Here is a 16,151-nt window from a genome sequence, read left to right as displayed (position 1 = left end):
AAATGAACATTGGTGAACTTCAATATTGAACCATATTGCACTGTGAATTGCTTAAGGTGAAATGTTTCAAAGAATTGGTAAAGGCAGTTCATACTTTAGAGTCAGCAATTTTGATTTCATGACTTGGGCATACACCAGTCAACAGCTAGAAAGAAATTCTTATGCATATTAATACAATATTTGATCACTAAAATCATGATACATAAGCAACCTAATTATACATTTATTGAATCAAAATTCATATATTTCACAATAAAATGTAATCAAATTTCAAATGTTGGTAGCATTACTCTGAGTACCTTTGAAACATCACCAAGTTTTTTTATATATATAAAGCACACCACATCTCTGCTAATGTGCTATTGGTATTGCTGATGAGTCTCAGGAATTTTGCAGAATATGCCATCTTAATGTTTGAAAACAAAGAAAGGAATGGAATCATGTATGACAAATGTAGTTGCAATCACATTTTGCAAAACTTGCATTCCCATAGTTCCTTAGTCATATATGTATCTCCATTTTTAAAGGGCAAGGGAGTATGATTACAAGAATTACATAAATATGTACATCTTTAAAGTGACATGTATGATACAAAAGATATTTATAACTTTATAAACTACCAAATTATATACATTTAAGAAGTTAAGATTGGGATACACACATTTGCCTCATGGGTGTCAGCAATCTTGCAAAACGAAGGGGCACATGTGCCTTGATATATGTCCCTTGCTCTGTGTATTCCTAAATGTGAATTCAAAGTGAAACTGTAAGGTAGGAAGAAAATCATGACATGATAAACAAAATAGAGCTTGATTGCAATGCATTTTACACTGATATCCAGTACAGTGTTGCTACATAGGCAAATTGAGTTTAACTTTTATGTATTGTCAGTGTCGAAAAGTTTTACACTAACATGTAATCAAGTACTACCATGTAGGCAAATGTCGTTTCTTTTTCAGATACTGGTTGTGGAAGTAAATTACCTTTGCTTATGTGGCAACACTTGATTATAAGTTAGTGTAAAACTCTTAACAATACATAGAAATTAAACTCAATAAAATATAACCTATAATAGTTTAAAAGGCAAGAATATTCAAGGCACTGATCAAAATGTGGCTTTTGGTAAATGAGAATGGAAATATTTACTTACAGTTTTCTCAACCATTCCAACTTGGTGTATGGTGCTGAGAAGGTCTCCATTTTCAAAAGGTACCAAAGCTTCAACCCACACCATGGAGTCCTGTAAGAAGAAAAGTTTTAATGAGCAAATTGCAAATGTTCTAACAAATTGAAAGCAAGATATAACACAGTGCATATGTAGATTATATTCAAAATGACTTTCAAGTTCTGTACCTTCAATTTTTCTTGAACTGCGTTACAGAATTCTGGTAGGCCATCACCCGTTAATGCAGATATGCATACAACATCATCTCTATTTTCAGCTTCTAACCTGATTTTCTGGGGATCACTAGCCTTATCAACCTGACAAAAGAATTCAGATATACACAAATTTTCAACTTCTAGTTCATGCTGTAACAGAAACTTAGGGCGCTTGGTAAAGCTCATTAATGAAAGGAACAAAATTCGTCTTGGTCCTCTTAACCAACAGGGTGATTAAAGAAGCTCTACTTCATTGATAGTTTTTTTCTTTTCTTTTGTTCGTTTCGTATTAGAGGATATCTTGTCCTATCTTTTTCTATATTTCTTCTCTTCATCTCGAAAAAAGAATTTGATCCAAAAATAAAAAGAAAAACAAAACTTATTTTCACACAAACTAACAAACTATTCTCCAATACCTTGTTCCAAATCATCAATCTTGGAATAGATGATACATCTAGTTCTGACAGAACTTTGTCAACAGCATTTATTTGTTGCTCTGCCAGGGGATGACTGCACTAAACAAAACGTAATTACTGAGATAATAATGTAGAGGTCAACACCAGTATCTCTATTATTTTTCCATTCTCTGATAATAAAGTTCCCTCTCAGCAGTTTTACCAATAATGAAGTTCCTCTCACCTGATATCAACTACATGCACCAGAAGTGACGACTCTGATATCTCCTCCAGCGTAGCTCTGAAGGCAGCAACCTACAGAAGTCAGAAAGGAGAAGTCAGTAACAAGTGAATTTCACAGTTGATAATGTTACAAGTAAAACACCAAATAAGCATCAACATTTTGGTCATATAACAGAGAAACAATATTTTTAAGAGGGTTAACTCTCATACCAGTTGAGTTGGCAATTTCTGAATAAAACCAACAGTGTCTGTTAGGAGAAACTCCTTTCCATTCTTCAGCTGGTTGACAGCAGACAAAGAAAGCATGGCATGTTAAATTAACAATGATCTGAATTGTAAAAACTTAAATTATATTGTATATTAAGTTGGAAACATAATTTTTTTTTGGCTGTACAGCCATTGCATAATTTAACCATGGAACATGGCTATTCTCTTAGATAAAGAATAACCTATTTTTATTAGTTCTTTTTTTGTGTTTTTGGAGTGGAATCTCATTTTAATATATGCATAATAGTTGAAAGCAAACAAGAATGTAACAAGAATGGATCATTTGTAAATTAAAAGAAAATGAATGCTCTCCAAGTATACTTTGACTGACCTGGACCCTCCTTGTAGTTGGATCTAAAGTTGCAAATAATTTATCCTCAGCAAAAACATCTGCCCCAGTTAATTGATTTAAAAGGGTACTCTTTCCAGCATTTGTGTACCCAACCTACAATGTCAAATAAAAAAGTGTCAACACAAAGAATATACAAAGAATGATAACTTATGTAATATACATTACCATGATGTATAGACTACAAAGACAATATCAGCAAAAGCAAAAAAAATGGCTTCAATATACTTTTACGGAACTAACCAAGGCTACCACCGGCACAGGTACTGAGAAACGCCTGTTACGGTACTGCTGTCGGTGTTTCCTAACAGATTCTAGCTCTTTCTTAAGTGCACCAATCTGTCAAAGCAAAGGCATCAGAATATTACTCAAAAACTGAGATTCCAGAGAGAAAGCAGAAATAACAGTGAAGAAATGCATAATCTATGTAACAGAAGATTACTAATCGGATATACAATGTGCCTACATAACTTCACAGATAGAATGACATAAGCACACAGCACATTAATTGAATGAAATATAGCTGATTTTAACTTTGGCGTGGTTGTAAAAGGATGCTTACTTGGTTTCGCAAAATACGCTTGTCCACTTCTATTTGTTTTTCTCCCATTCCCTTCACCTTTCCTCCTGATTGACGCTCAAGATGTGTCCACATTTTTGTTAGACGAGGTAGTTGGTATTCCATTTGTGCTAATGAAACCTAGAATGACCATATGATTTTAGAAATGGGATTTAGGTTCTCCTACTTGCCAAAGCTGGCTCTGGCAACGAAACACAAAATAGAAGAGAAAAAAATTTTCCATTTATTTATATATATATATATATATATATATATATATATATATATATATATATAAAATTGCCTGTAAGGATGCTTCATGTGTTGCTGCTCGCTGATTAAATATATCAAGGATGAGAGCAGTTCGATCACAAACTCTCACGTCCCCACCAAAAACCTTTTCCAGGTTGCGCAATTGCCTAGAATTAACAAGGGACATTAATGTCGTGTGAGATCCAAAGTGGCATTGCTTTTGCGGCAACATGACTATAAAATTCAATATGTTTCAAATCAATCATCATATATATATAAAGAGGCCCTTACCCAGGTGATAGCTCATCATCAAAAATTACAGTTTCAACGTCCAAGGCATGGATTGCACTCTTAATTTCAGAAACCTTTCCGGAGCCAATGTATGTCCTTGGGTTTGGAGAAGTAAGCCTGTACAAATTTCACAGCAACTCAAAAATTGAGTCAACTAACAATACTTTATCTCAAAAGAAACAGTATAAGGACATATATGTATTCAGCAATCAACCATTTTCAAAGAGAGAGAGAGGATTGCTTATCCTGGAAACAGTAATCATACAACACAGTAAGGAAATCCGTTGATTAATTATTGACAGCATGATGAAGGGGAAAAGAAATAGTAAGAGACATAGACTGAATGCCTATCTATTAACATCAACAGAAGAATTCGCGACGAAGAAAAGAATAAACTAAATACAGCTCCTGTCATAAATAAGAAGTGGCCTTCAGGTAGTTGAAAACAAATGGAATCAAAGAGACTCAGTTACTAGTTTGTCATGCACGCAGAAGATAACTACAATGCCTGCACTCTATTCCCAAAGAATTTTCGCAGTGTAAGCACAAAGAATAGAATTCGATACAAAATCAGATCGAGCATATCAAGTTGTAAGGCTGGTCATTGGTGAGAACAAAATAAGTAAATCTTGAATCTTGACCACTGAATAATAAATATTAATATAATAACACATAAAAGTTATTCAACTATTTTAAGTTACCATACAGCTTTTTAAATAACTTCTGTAATCTTCACTATCCATAAATAATTCAGTGACCAAGATTTCCCTCCTCTCAAGCAACATAAACATAACTCTCACCTTCAATGCATTGGGAAGTCGACCTTTGTGTTGAACTATGCTATGTTTCAAATTGAAGGCAAACCAAACCAAGAAAAACAAATAAATTACAAAGCAGTTAGAACTTAGAACTTACTTCTGGTAGGTAGAGCCAACAACCATTAAGCCAGCAGTGTCAGCTAGCTGTTCCAATTCCCTCAGAGATTCTTCTATCCCAAACACATCCTCATTATCTCCCTTCCTTTCTACCCCTACCAAATAAGCTTTCTCTTCAAATACCTTCAAATAATAATTGTTAGATACTAAGGAATTTCATTCCATGACGAAAAAAAAAAAAAGTCTAGAATTCGATATTTGTTGTTCCAAAAGAAAGAATTTTAACAAACAAAAAGCGATATTCACACTTCAAATTACCAATTTACACAAGTGGTTTCATGACAATAATTAACAATTTATAAACAAATAAAAATCAATTAATTCCATTTTTTTCCTGTTGCTGATAATTAGTTCTGTGCACTCAAATTACTAACCTCTCGTCCATTGCGGAGCTTGAAGCGGTTATCGATGGTGTCATCGTCTTCTTGAAATAGTACTTTCTTCTTCCGAAGCTTGGTTAACTTCTCTTGAGGTTTCGCATCAGCAACAACACTGTCTACGGCATGTTTGGGAAGAAAAAAAATTGGCTTCTTTTTTATGTTAACAGCTTAGACTAAATAGAATAACGAATAATAAGGAATCCAAACATGAACCTGATGGAGGTGCTTCAGCAGGTTCCACTACTACCTCAGCTGAATCAGTGGCGGTGGAATCTTCTACGTCAAAGCGAATGGCGTTTTGAGTAGAAACGGCGTCGTATGAGTGAAGGGCAAAGATGGAATTTCGGTTCCTGAGAATGAGAGTGGGGAAGTTGCATGATAATGGAGGATTACGAAGAAGAAGGGATAGGGTTGTTGATGGTGATGGTGGCTTGATTATGGAACCATAGAGAGGGCATGCGCTCATTTTGCAGTTACACCTTCTTCTCTTCTCTTCCCTTCTCTTCTCTTTTTTCCTTCTTTCCTTCACTTCTCTGTTTCACTTGCATTTCCTCCAGAGCCAGAATCATCATCAATATCTTCGTCTCTCAATATTTTTTTTTTTAAATATTTTAATCATCAATGTTTTGCTGCATTTTTTTTTTAATTTAATTTTAATAGTACAGTGAAAGTCACCAAAAAAATATATATTTTTAATTCGAAAAAAAAATTTATACATATATCTAATAATATAACAATAGATCATTTAAAAGAATAGATATAATTAAATAATTCTATAATATATTTTATACTATCAGTGTATTAAAATTAAATTTTTTTATTAAATTAAAAAATATTTTTAGACTGGTAAAAATAATAAAATAAGTAATTAATTAAGAGTTTAATTCAATTAAATTAGTAACTAGTGTCAATTTGAAGCTCTTTTTTTTTTAAATGTCTTTTTTAAACAACAATAATAAAGACAAGTTCACTAAATCTATTAAATTCTAATAAAAAAAGTGATCATTAAAATTTAGAATAATATTATACATTTAAAATTTTTTTAATTAAATTTAATTAAATTAGTCTAACATAACAAAAATTAGTTATAATTAATATTATTTTAAATTTTATTATTTAATTTGATACAAATCTTATTATTTAACTTGATAAAACTCGGTTCATAAAGCCAATGAGTTATAGCTCAAATGGCATAGTCTCTCCATACTCAATTAAGAGGTTGGGTTCGAGTCTCCTATCTTTGATAAAAAAAAAAAAATTCGGTTCATAAAAAAATTTAAATATTTAACATTACTCTAAAATTTATTCAAACTAAAATGTTAAAATAAGAATCCGTTAATAATTAATTTGATTGATTTGTTTGATGTTTTTGTTAAATAAAAATAAAAGAAATATAACAGTATACTTTTTTTAATAATAATAATAAATTAATTAATTCAAATAATTTATTGTATACATATTTTTTAATATATATTTTATATATTAAGTATTAACCTATAACTAACTTTTTATGTACACATAATCAGTTTTTAAGGGAAAAAAACGTTCCCCTCAAAACTTTAGAACCATAAAATGTGAAGTATTAAAGTACACTTAAAATTTAAAGGTGACTTTCATCTGTTGTGTGTCTCTCGGAACAAATAAGTAAAATCTCGCATCGCTCTAACTTCACCTCATAGCTTGCTTCACTTTTCCCTCCGGCGGTGGCGGCGGCTGAACTCTCTCCGACCAATCGGCAAAGCACCGGTAAGCCTCGCAAATCGAAAATCCCGATAGTTTTTCCCTCTTAGTTCATCTTAAACAGTTCTCGTAAGCAATCTGTAAATCTAGGGTCTCGTAACTTAGGGTTTAAAATTAAATGATGTCCAAACCTTAATGAGTGTTGTTTCATAATTATCTGCAGCTCTGTTAATTCTGCCATGTAAGTTCTAAAGGAATTCAAGTTTGGAAAATCATAATTCAGTGTTAAAAACCCAAGCTTTGTGCTTTTGTTTTTTGTTCCCTTTTTTGAGTGATGCATATATGGCGTAAATTTAAAAAAAAAGGAAAAAAAAAAAAAAGAAATGCTAGACAAATTTATTGTGTATGTTTAAGTAGGATTAGGACTACAGTGAATTATAAACAGTTTGTAAGTATAGTGTTTATGATAATATTGTTATGAAATACTGAAATTTTGTCATATTATTGTATGTTCTGTGTTCATAAATCTGTTAGTGTAAATGATAGTAGTTTTTTCAATCCATTGACGCAGCTAACCTTCCTTGACTGAAAGAATCTCAGTCTTTATAATTTTGTTGTCTGGGGTTAGAATTTCTGGTTCGGTTCTTTTTTGGCACTCATCAGATTTAAATCTAATGTAACCTTTTTATTCTATCTTGTCTGAGGGCAGCCTCGGATTGTTTTGTGTCACATAACTTAGGAGCAAAGAACTCAGGAAATGGCAACTAGACGCAATGTCCGCTACACATCTCTTCCTACAGATGAGGATGATGATATTCGTAATCGGAATAGACCGTTCGATCCTCGATTTGATTATACACCGAAAAGTTTGGAAAAAGTTCCCTGGAAATCCATTGCTCTAGCTCTCTTTCTGTTATTCCTTGGGACAGGACTTTTGTTTCTATCATACTTCGTCTTCACTGGTCATATGGGAGGAGATCGTTCTCAAGCTTATGGCCTTTTAGCCCTGGGGTTTCTTAGCTTTCTCCCAGGTATGTTGGGTTTACCAGAATGTCATATGTGTTACTTATTTACACTAGTTGCTCTAGTTTACCATAAAGAACAGGGGAGTTACTGTTTCTGGTAACTCTGAGCTTGCAAATATGCCTTTAGATGAATTTGGTGATGGTTCCATAATATGAACCATAAAGATAATTTTGAGTGCTCCATCTAGCATGGCAAGCATATAGGATCCGTTTTTGTTAGTGTTCAAATAACTTCGGTGAAATTGACGGTAGTGACTACACATCACAACATAAACTGTGCTGCCTCCTTTTGTTTACCAACCTTTGTATTGAATCACCGAAGGCTGTTTCAACAGGATGACAATATATAATCGTGTTATCATTATAATTTATTGATATATTTTAACCATCTTCTGTCCAGTAGGACTACAAAATGGCTTTTATTGATGTGTGTTTCCAAGTGAGATGATGTTTCTTGACAATTTTCTCGATTGTCTTGTTTGTTCATAAGATAGTGCAATTGCAATAGTAGACCAAAGAAATCTAGTTTGCTTCTATCATGCAACCTTTCTTATTTTTTTTCTGTTATCACAATCTTTTATTGGCTAATCCTGCAACATAGTACTGTTTTTTTGGACACAGGCTTTTATGAGACTCGACTTGCGTATTATGCTTGGCGAGGTGCCCAAGGATACCGCTTTTCTGCCATCCCTGATTATTAGAGCATGACGCCTTTACCCTTATTCTGAGTCATGATAAAATTTGGTTGCTGCTTGTATGCTTCAATAGCTTAGATGGAATAAAATTGTAGAGAAATGTAATCATATATGTTATGTAAGTATTGAATGAATTAGCAAAGTTTGGAAATTTGTTTGAATCGAAATGCTTGTTTTTGTTTTGGCACAACAAAAATACAATAGCAGGTTGAAGAATGTAACAATAGTTGCTTTTGTTTCTTTTCTGTTATATGTGTTCATAGCAGATTAGCAGTGCTACACAGTTAGAATATAATAATAAATTATTTCACGGTAGCTGGCAGCCAAAAATGATTGAGCAAACTAGAAGAACTTGTGAACCTGCATAGTCATGACAGCTCTTAATGGATTTGAAATAACTCGCCCAAAAAGAATAACAAAAATCAATAGTAGAAAGAAAGAAAATGAGTATCTAGTTTAGTAACATTATGTGCATGAAGATTCTGTGAAGCTAAAATAAACCTTGCTGCTGACCCAATCATTGCCTCATTGTTGAGGTGATTGATAAAGTGACCATAAATACTTAAAAACATTTAAACAAAACTAGAACTACTGGTATGGAATGGAGATGAATACTTTATCAACAACATTAATTTTGGATGTCCAAAAGCAATTTGGGCGTGGCATGAAAGTATAAGTACTACAATACACCATTACAATTACAAAATACATTATCATTTTGTTTAAGTATATTGGATGCAATAATTTTTTTTTATCAACAAGAAGCAACATCATAGATCTAATTTCTACTTCTATGTAGCTTAACTTTCAAATTTCAAACAACAAACTCGTGTAACAACCGTTGTTGTGGATTCCCAAACTTGTGTTGTTGTTGTTGCTGCTGCTTCTCTTGTTCTGTCAAATGATAATCCAACAAATCATTCTCAGATGAAGAAGCCAAAGTCTGGTTACTACTTCTTTTGTTGTGTATCTCATCATCATTTGACATGCCTAATCCATTGCTCTCGCGGTTCCTCAACTCGAGCGCAAGGGACACATGGCCGCCAACGGCCGCAAAGTTTCCCAACGCGGAATAATCATATGTTGCATGAGTAGAAGCTAAGCAACCATTACCATCATCATGACCATTATGGTGATTGATTTGTATTGTAGAAGCATTTGAAAACGGTGTGTTTTTCATGTTAAATCTTTGATCACATTGTTGCAATTTCCTACTAGTCCTTGAAGAAGAAGAATCCATGAGGTTTTCACCATAATCACTACTTTGGATACCATGTTGAACACTATCATCAACAGCTGCCAAATTTTCTTGTGATTCTTCTCTTTTGTTATTATCAGAAACTTGAACATCATCTCTTGAAGCTTTTGGTATGCTGTTTTCAGATAAGAGGTTGCAACTCATCTCAGAATCACCAAATTCTTCTTTATACATTTCTTCAACCATTGGCTTCCATAGCCGCACCCTTGCATTTATGAACCAATTTGCCACCTAAAATGAACCAATATTAAAAGCTTAGCAACTTCATGGTGCTTATTTTTGGAGTGTATATTTTATTACCTATGAAATCAATCTTCAAATGGTATCAAAATGGTTAACATGCTAGCAAATTAGCCCGAAAGGTAGAAAATTCACCGGTCGTCCCGGGAAGGTTGAATACCTTTAACAAATCTACTCTGTTGGCAATTGACCGAAACAGAAGCTTCTACATATAAGGTGATCTAAATTAAGGGGCCAAATTAATGTACAAAATTTCTAGTAAACTAACTTGATACCATGGAAATATTTGTAGATTCTTGATCTTTTGGCCTTAGCTCATAATAATCATATATGAACATAATGTGCAGTTAGGAAAACATTAAATTGTACCTGGTTTCTGGTCAAGCCTGTTTGCCTTGCCAGCATAATCTTCTCTGAATCCTTTGGATAACTGATAAGAATGAAAAATTTGAATAGCAATTATCAAAATAAACTCTCCAAGAATTATCTATTCTAATATGAATATCACTGTTGATTAAGAAAAGATATAAGGTGACTTACGGATGAAGGAAATGCTCGAATAGCCACGCGCGAAGTATAGAAACAGAGCTCTCAGGAAGTCCCCTCTGAGGTCTCCAAGCTTGTCTCATCACACCAAGTTGCTGAAGTGCCTTTTGTTGCCTTAGTTGCTGATCTACGTAGCGGAGCCGAGGTATTCCCTCTTGCTCTCCAAGGCTCCTCTGAGTCACTTGAATCTGGCCACTGATGGCGTCGCGCAAACATCGAAAGTGGCGTGAAATTGTGCGCAATGCAAGCGCAGTGTACGGTTCGGCAGCTCCACACCCGGCAACCATATCAAATGATGATACCACAATTTGCATCTGATGGCAATACTGTCTGTATCTTTTATCTACCTATGATGAGCACAAAGAAAATTCTAGCTAAGCATATGGTTCAACAATAATGCAACCTATTTATGAAACTAAATTTGCATAATATAAAATCAACCATATGAAACTAAATGTCACCAAATCACTTATATTTCTCATCAGTTCCATTGAGATTTGAATAAATCATGACATTAGAGTATTAGTGAAGAGATAAAGACTTATAAAGGGTATAGCATTTTAATTACCTCATCTAACATGGCCAAAAGTTTTGTCTTCTTGTCCAACAAATTCTGTCGGTCTGCCGGCGATAGCTCGGTTGAAGAGTTTACAGCAGAACCATTGGCACCTGAAGATACTTGCATAGATTGACTATTAGATTTTCCATCAGAATCTTTGGAGCCATCTAATCCGGCATCACGAAAACTCTGTTGTTTCTCCAATCCAGGTTGCTTCAAAGCCTTTCGGACATTAACTATTTCATCAAGCAACTCCTGTGCTGCCTTCAGGTATTGTGAGTTTAAAGCAGTACTGGAGGAAAAACCAGCCGATCCGTGTAGGCCCGGATCGACCTGGCCTTCGCTGAGGCACATTGAAGGATGATTAGTATTGTTATACAAACCTTCCCTCTTTATAGAGTTGTAGAATCCTCCGGAAGACATTGGCGGGGTCATGCATTCGGTGTTTCTCACCTCATCATCCTTAAGAGATGATCCATTATTTCCCTTTAAGTTTGGCATGGCATTCATCAGTGAAGTGAAGCTAGAGTTGTGATACTGCGGGTATTGAAAGTGATGAGGCATTGATGTTGCAATAGAAGGCATAACCGATCCAAGGCTAAGCGACAAACCTTGGCACTGAATGTTTTGATCACCAAAAGAGTTGCAAGATGGATCGCCGGTCGCAGCAGCATTCGAATGCTCTTCAAGAGGCTGCATAGTCATTGATTCACCTAGAGAGGTGATGAACTTCAGCTCATTGTTGTGTCCTCCTCCTCCAACCGAATCGCCATAGTTATGATGAGTTAATAGGGAATTCCCAGATAACATTTCTTCATAGGATCCTGAAGGAAAGGCCTGGTTCTGATACATGATGATGATATGATATATGATATATGATATATGATATATGACTTTGCAATTTGAAAATGAGAGGTTTAGTTATTATTCTTGGTCCCTTCTTCGAAATCTAGTTCACATAAACATCTTCTCCAATGAGGCTTTGAGAAGCTATAATGTTACCTCTTCCATGGAATCTTAGTTGGGAATTTCTCTGTGGATTAAGCCTAAAAAGGAAATTGCCAAAAATGGATGAACATGTTAATGATGAAGGACTGAATTTTGGAAAAATTCATAATATAGAAGTCCCCTAAGTACAAACAAAAAGATTACTTTATTATAAGGCTAAAGCACTCAAATTTCATGGGATAATTTAACAATTTTTTTTCTTCCAAAAGTTTTTTTCTTTTTCAATTTTAGTTTTACCCTCCAAAAATGGACAACAACTAAAAGAGTTAGTACTCTTCCAAACCTTCAACATCATACTTTCATACATTCATCAATATGCCTATGCACTCTTCCAAGAACTATCTTCAAAAAATTTTGAACTTTTGGTATTTTCTTCATGGTTCAACTCGCTTACCACTAGACTAAACTCTCACCGGCACCTACGGCGGCGAATTCATAATTTGCATGGAAAAAGGAAACTAAAACATGGTAAGGGGATTCTATGAAACACCACCACCACTTCATTGAACTAGTACCTAGATCCTGCTCCTGCATATTTCAGCTAAGAAAACTTTCAATGAATGAAAGTAATTTCAGTTACCATGCACTTAGGACTGTGGCACTTTCATTTATTAAGCATACTATGTAATACAACACTATTAAGAAAAGGAAAAAAAGGGTTTTGCTTTGTTTGGTTTAACAAAGCAAAAAAAAAATAAAAAAAGCATTCTTTTTCATCTAGAGTTGCAAGAACAGTAGCAGCAGGTAGCAGAAACCATGTAACCAAACATGGTTCAGAAAACCAAACAAAATTCCGAAACACCAGAAACAAAGAACGCAAAAACACATGACAAACAAGGAACAGAAAACAATTTTATTATTATTATTATTTTATTCTTATTAATATGCTATGGTTTGGAATAACAAAACATGGAAAAACACCATACACAGAAGAAAAAGAATAATAATTTGAAAGAGAAAAAGTGAAGAGATGACAGAAAAGAGAGAAAGAGATACCTGAAGAAAGAAGAGGAAAGAGAGAGAGTGTGAGAAGAAGCAAACAAAAGGGTAAGAAGTTAAGAGCAAAGTTTACAGAGAAAGAACAAGAATCCACAGTTTGGGGAAGCCTAGACAAGTGGCAATCCCAAGATATATAAATTTCATATTATTGTATTATATAATAATAATATTAAACTATTATTGTTATTATTATCTGATTGAAACAATGGTAACAACCTATTGAATGAAGGAAGAAAATATGTTTAATAATAATAATAATAGTAACAACCAATGGAAAGAAAAATATGTTTATTTATTAGTGAAAGAAATTGATTACTTCCCAACACCAACTACCTTTATTTATTTATTTATTTATTTATTTGTGTGGTTTTGTAATCTATAGTGAGAGGAAAAATTTGCAAAGGAATAAATAATTAGCAAATTTCAATATCAATCATTGTTGAGAATGTCACGTGTGACAAACGGCACTAGAAAAGAAAAAAGAATAGTATAGAAATATACTTTATTTTATTAGTGTTTTATTCATGTTTTATACACAATAATTTCTTCTTTAAGAGTTCAATGATTTTATTTTATTTTTTATGGTAGATTTTAAATTATTTAATTATAGTATCATAATTATTAGATTATTGAAAAACTTTTTAATTTGTTCAAATATTAAGATTTAAAGGTGTGTTATTATATTAGTACACAATTACCTTTATTTAAAAAGTGTATTATTATTATATTATTAAAAGTGTTTGATTCCTATAATATAACCATATCAAAAGGTCATAACTTGAGGTTTTATTCTTAAATTTCTTTGTTGGCCAATATAAAGACATATCGTTATCATGAGTTAATTATTCAATTAAAATTATTAACATACACAAAATTTATGCTAAGAATAATATATTGATACTTAACTTCTTTTAAACAAATATATATATATATATGTATGATGAACAACTTTTTGCAGCAGAATAAAGTGCAGTTAATTTTATGTGAAATTGATAGTTGATAGTCGTTAGATGGTAATTTAGTTAAGGATTATGCTAGGTGTACACTAAAATTAACCACCAAAGTCAGCCACCAGTATAAAATACATGCTAGAATACAAATACACATTCAAAATAAATTAAACTATACATGTATTTATACACAAATACATTAGTGGCCGATTTTGGTGTACAAATAACATTTTCCTTTAGTTAAATATGTCAAATCATTTAACGATTCTGATTTTAGTTATCAACTTCAAATGAAATTAACTACACCTGAGTTTTCACCTTAGAATAAGCATGCTTTATCAAACTAATTATTTATTAATTAATTATTAAATTTATTTTTTTTTAAGAAAGAAATTAAAGAAGTGAATATATAAATTTCTAGGAACAAAGCATGGCCTTATAATTTGGTTTATGGTAGTGTAACAAGAGAAACATTGAATGGTGTTAGGAACTTGTATCATTGTATGTGAGATGTAATATGAAGAAGAAGAAGAGGAAGAAGAAGATAGAAGTGGTTGTTTGCTTGGAATTGTTCAAACCCTAACAACCAGTTGGTGAATCTGTTGTAAGTTGCAACACCTTACACCCTTAAACCTACACTTAACGCATAAATCATAATCTTCATTTCCTTTCTATGTATCTATCTTCTGTTACAATGAACAATTTCCCTTCTCAACAGAAACATGTCCTTGTCTCATACTAATAAATTAAATCAAATAATATAAAATGTATTTAATTTGGTAAAAGTGTCAAATAGAAGATTTTAAAGGATAAAATTAAAACAACTTGTACAAGTCTTAATATTTGTTTTTTTTTTTTCTAAATATATTTGTTACAAAATGTAACGGATTTGCAATGGCATTAAAGAATAATTTGTGACAAGTTGTTAAATATAACACAATTCGTCGCTAATTACTGATGATTTTTTTTTTTTTTTGTCTATGAAGTTAACTTTGATTTTGTGACGAATTCGGTGCGATAAAATTTATTGTTAATTAGCAACGATTAATTATATTAATCTATTTTGCTGTGAAATTAACTTTTGATTTAATGATGGATTTAGTGACTAACATTTTGCGTCGCTAAATAATTTTATGACGAATTATATTATTTTTGCCTCATTAATTAACAATTTGAAATTAGCAAGAAAAGGATCACTAGTTAATTCAATTGAGAGTTAATTGGCCAAATTTCTTGTAGTATATCTTTATACTTATGTATGTATTTCTCTTCCGGGACACTTATTGGGTAAGAGACCTAACAATTAATTTAAATATTTTGTCTCATAATAAAATAAAATAAAATGTGTTTATTTGTATATTCATATCCCAAAATAGAAGTATAGATATAAAATAAAATAAAATAAAATAAAATAAGGCCAAAACATTATACTTCAATCCCTATTTCTACCATTTTTTAAGTATTTGAGTCGTTAAAAAATAGATTAATTTGTCTTGATGAAATAAAAACATTATTTTACATAAAGGACTCTATTCATTATATTGTCACTATAAAAATATTCTATATATATAGATATTTAATTGCCTATATATTATATAGAAAAATGTATGTTAGTACTAGGATATATGAAATTCTAAACTTCATATATTATAAATACAAAGTTTTAATTGAACAATGGTCTAATAATTAACTCATATATAAAATTAAAATAGCTAAAAAAAATGTGATATATATATATATATATATATATATATATATATATATATATATATATATATATATATATATATATAGTTAGATGGATTCGAAATTTGGAAGTAGGTGAAAGTGACAAAATCACGCATCGACGTGTATGGTTCGTGTCTACTAACTTCCTAAGATTGTAATCTAACCACAACCATTTAATTAAGTTCATTTTTATTTTATTTATTCCATTTTAATCGTGTGCACGCTAGCCATATTCGTATTCATAATTATTATTATTTGGTCAAGTGATCTTATTATAAAGGACTTTTGGGAAATGCTTAATTTTCAGACTTTTATAAAGTTGTTAGTTATTAGTTGGATGGTATGACTCAAGAACCAATTAATAAGACTCCATTTTTATTATGGTCTCTATTAATAGTATTAAGTATTCTCT

At 32.1% G+C, this 16,151-nt stretch overlaps 3 protein-coding genes across 5 annotated transcripts in view; 1 reads left to right on the top strand and 2 right to left on the bottom strand.

Annotated features, from left to right (window-relative positions):
- Positions 1-443: 443 nt before the first annotated feature.
- LOC112754350 (uncharacterized) lies at positions 444-5,679 on the bottom strand. The gene is made up of 14 exons (XM_025801970.2): positions 5,265-5,679; positions 5,046-5,167; positions 4,652-4,794; positions 3,737-3,853; positions 3,498-3,612; positions 3,197-3,334; positions 2,878-2,973; positions 2,617-2,730; positions 2,229-2,297; positions 2,020-2,090; positions 1,797-1,890; positions 1,354-1,482; positions 1,151-1,240; positions 444-741 (listed from the first exon to the last, which is right to left on the bottom strand). The coding sequence occupies exons 1-14, from the start codon at positions 5,515-5,517 to the stop codon at positions 643-645; spliced, it is 1,650 nt and encodes a 549-aa protein (XP_025657755.1). The 5' UTR covers positions 5,518-5,679; the 3' UTR covers positions 444-642.
- Positions 5,680-6,584: 905 nt separating this feature from the next.
- LOC112754351 (uncharacterized) lies at positions 6,585-8,696 on the top strand. The gene is made up of 3 exons (XM_025801973.2): positions 6,585-6,797; positions 7,441-7,762; positions 8,378-8,696. Exons 2-3 carry the CDS (start codon positions 7,489-7,491, stop codon positions 8,455-8,457), a joined length of 354 nt encoding a protein of 117 aa, XP_025657758.1. The 5' UTR covers positions 6,585-6,797; positions 7,441-7,488; the 3' UTR covers positions 8,458-8,696.
- Positions 8,697-9,066: 370 nt separating this feature from the next.
- The window catches only part of LOC112754349 (BEL1-like homeodomain protein 7), a 36,655-nt gene continuing 29,570 nt past the window's right edge, over positions 9,067-16,151 (bottom strand). Inside the window, exons 1-6 of one of the 3 annotated variants that reach the window (XM_072219193.1) lie at positions 13,059-13,326; positions 11,666-12,100; positions 11,064-11,591; positions 10,490-10,842; positions 10,319-10,379; positions 9,067-9,940 (exon numbers count right to left, since the gene is read on the bottom strand). In XM_072219193.1, coding sequence (XP_072075294.1) covers positions 9,266-9,940; positions 10,319-10,379; positions 10,490-10,842; positions 11,064-11,591; positions 11,666-11,728 — 1,680 coding nt within the window. In that variant the 5' untranslated portion in view covers positions 11,729-12,100; positions 13,059-13,326 and the 3' untranslated portion in view covers positions 9,067-9,265. Of the gene's footprint in view, positions 9,941-10,318; positions 10,380-10,489; positions 10,843-11,063; positions 12,101-13,058; positions 13,327-16,151 lie in introns of those variants that run through there. The other 2 variants (XM_072219192.1, XM_025801965.3) reach the window with 2 other exon arrangements.

Source organism: Arachis hypogaea, chromosome 16 (assembly GCF_003086295.3).
Source record: "Arachis hypogaea cultivar Tifrunner chromosome 16, arahy.Tifrunner.gnm2.J5K5, whole genome shotgun sequence".
Classification (NCBI taxonomy): Eukaryota; Viridiplantae; Streptophyta; class Magnoliopsida; order Fabales; family Fabaceae; genus Arachis; species Arachis hypogaea.
This window is presented reverse-complemented; position numbering and strand designations above follow the sequence as displayed.

Excerpts from the sequence above, each read along its gene's own strand:
- LOC112754350 (XM_025801970.2), bottom strand. The coding sequence starts at position 5,517 with ATGAGCGCATGCCCTCTCTATGGTTCCATAATCAAGCCACCATCACCA. Across the intron at positions 4,795-5,045 it reads AGCTCCGCAATGGACGAGAG|GTATTTGAAGAGAAAGCTTA; the intron begins GTTAGTAATTTG and ends TATTATTTGAAG. Across the intron at positions 3,854-4,651 it reads GTTGGCTCTACCTACCAGAA|GCTTACTTCTCCAAACCCAA; the intron begins GTAAGTTCTAAG and ends AAATTTGTACAG.
- LOC112754351 (XM_025801973.2), top strand. The coding sequence starts at position 7,489 with ATGGCAACTAGACGCAATGTCCGCTACACATCTCTTCCTACAGATGAG. Across the intron at positions 7,763-8,377 it reads GTTTCTTAGCTTTCTCCCAG|GCTTTTATGAGACTCGACTT; the intron begins GTATGTTGGGTT and ends TTTTGGACACAG.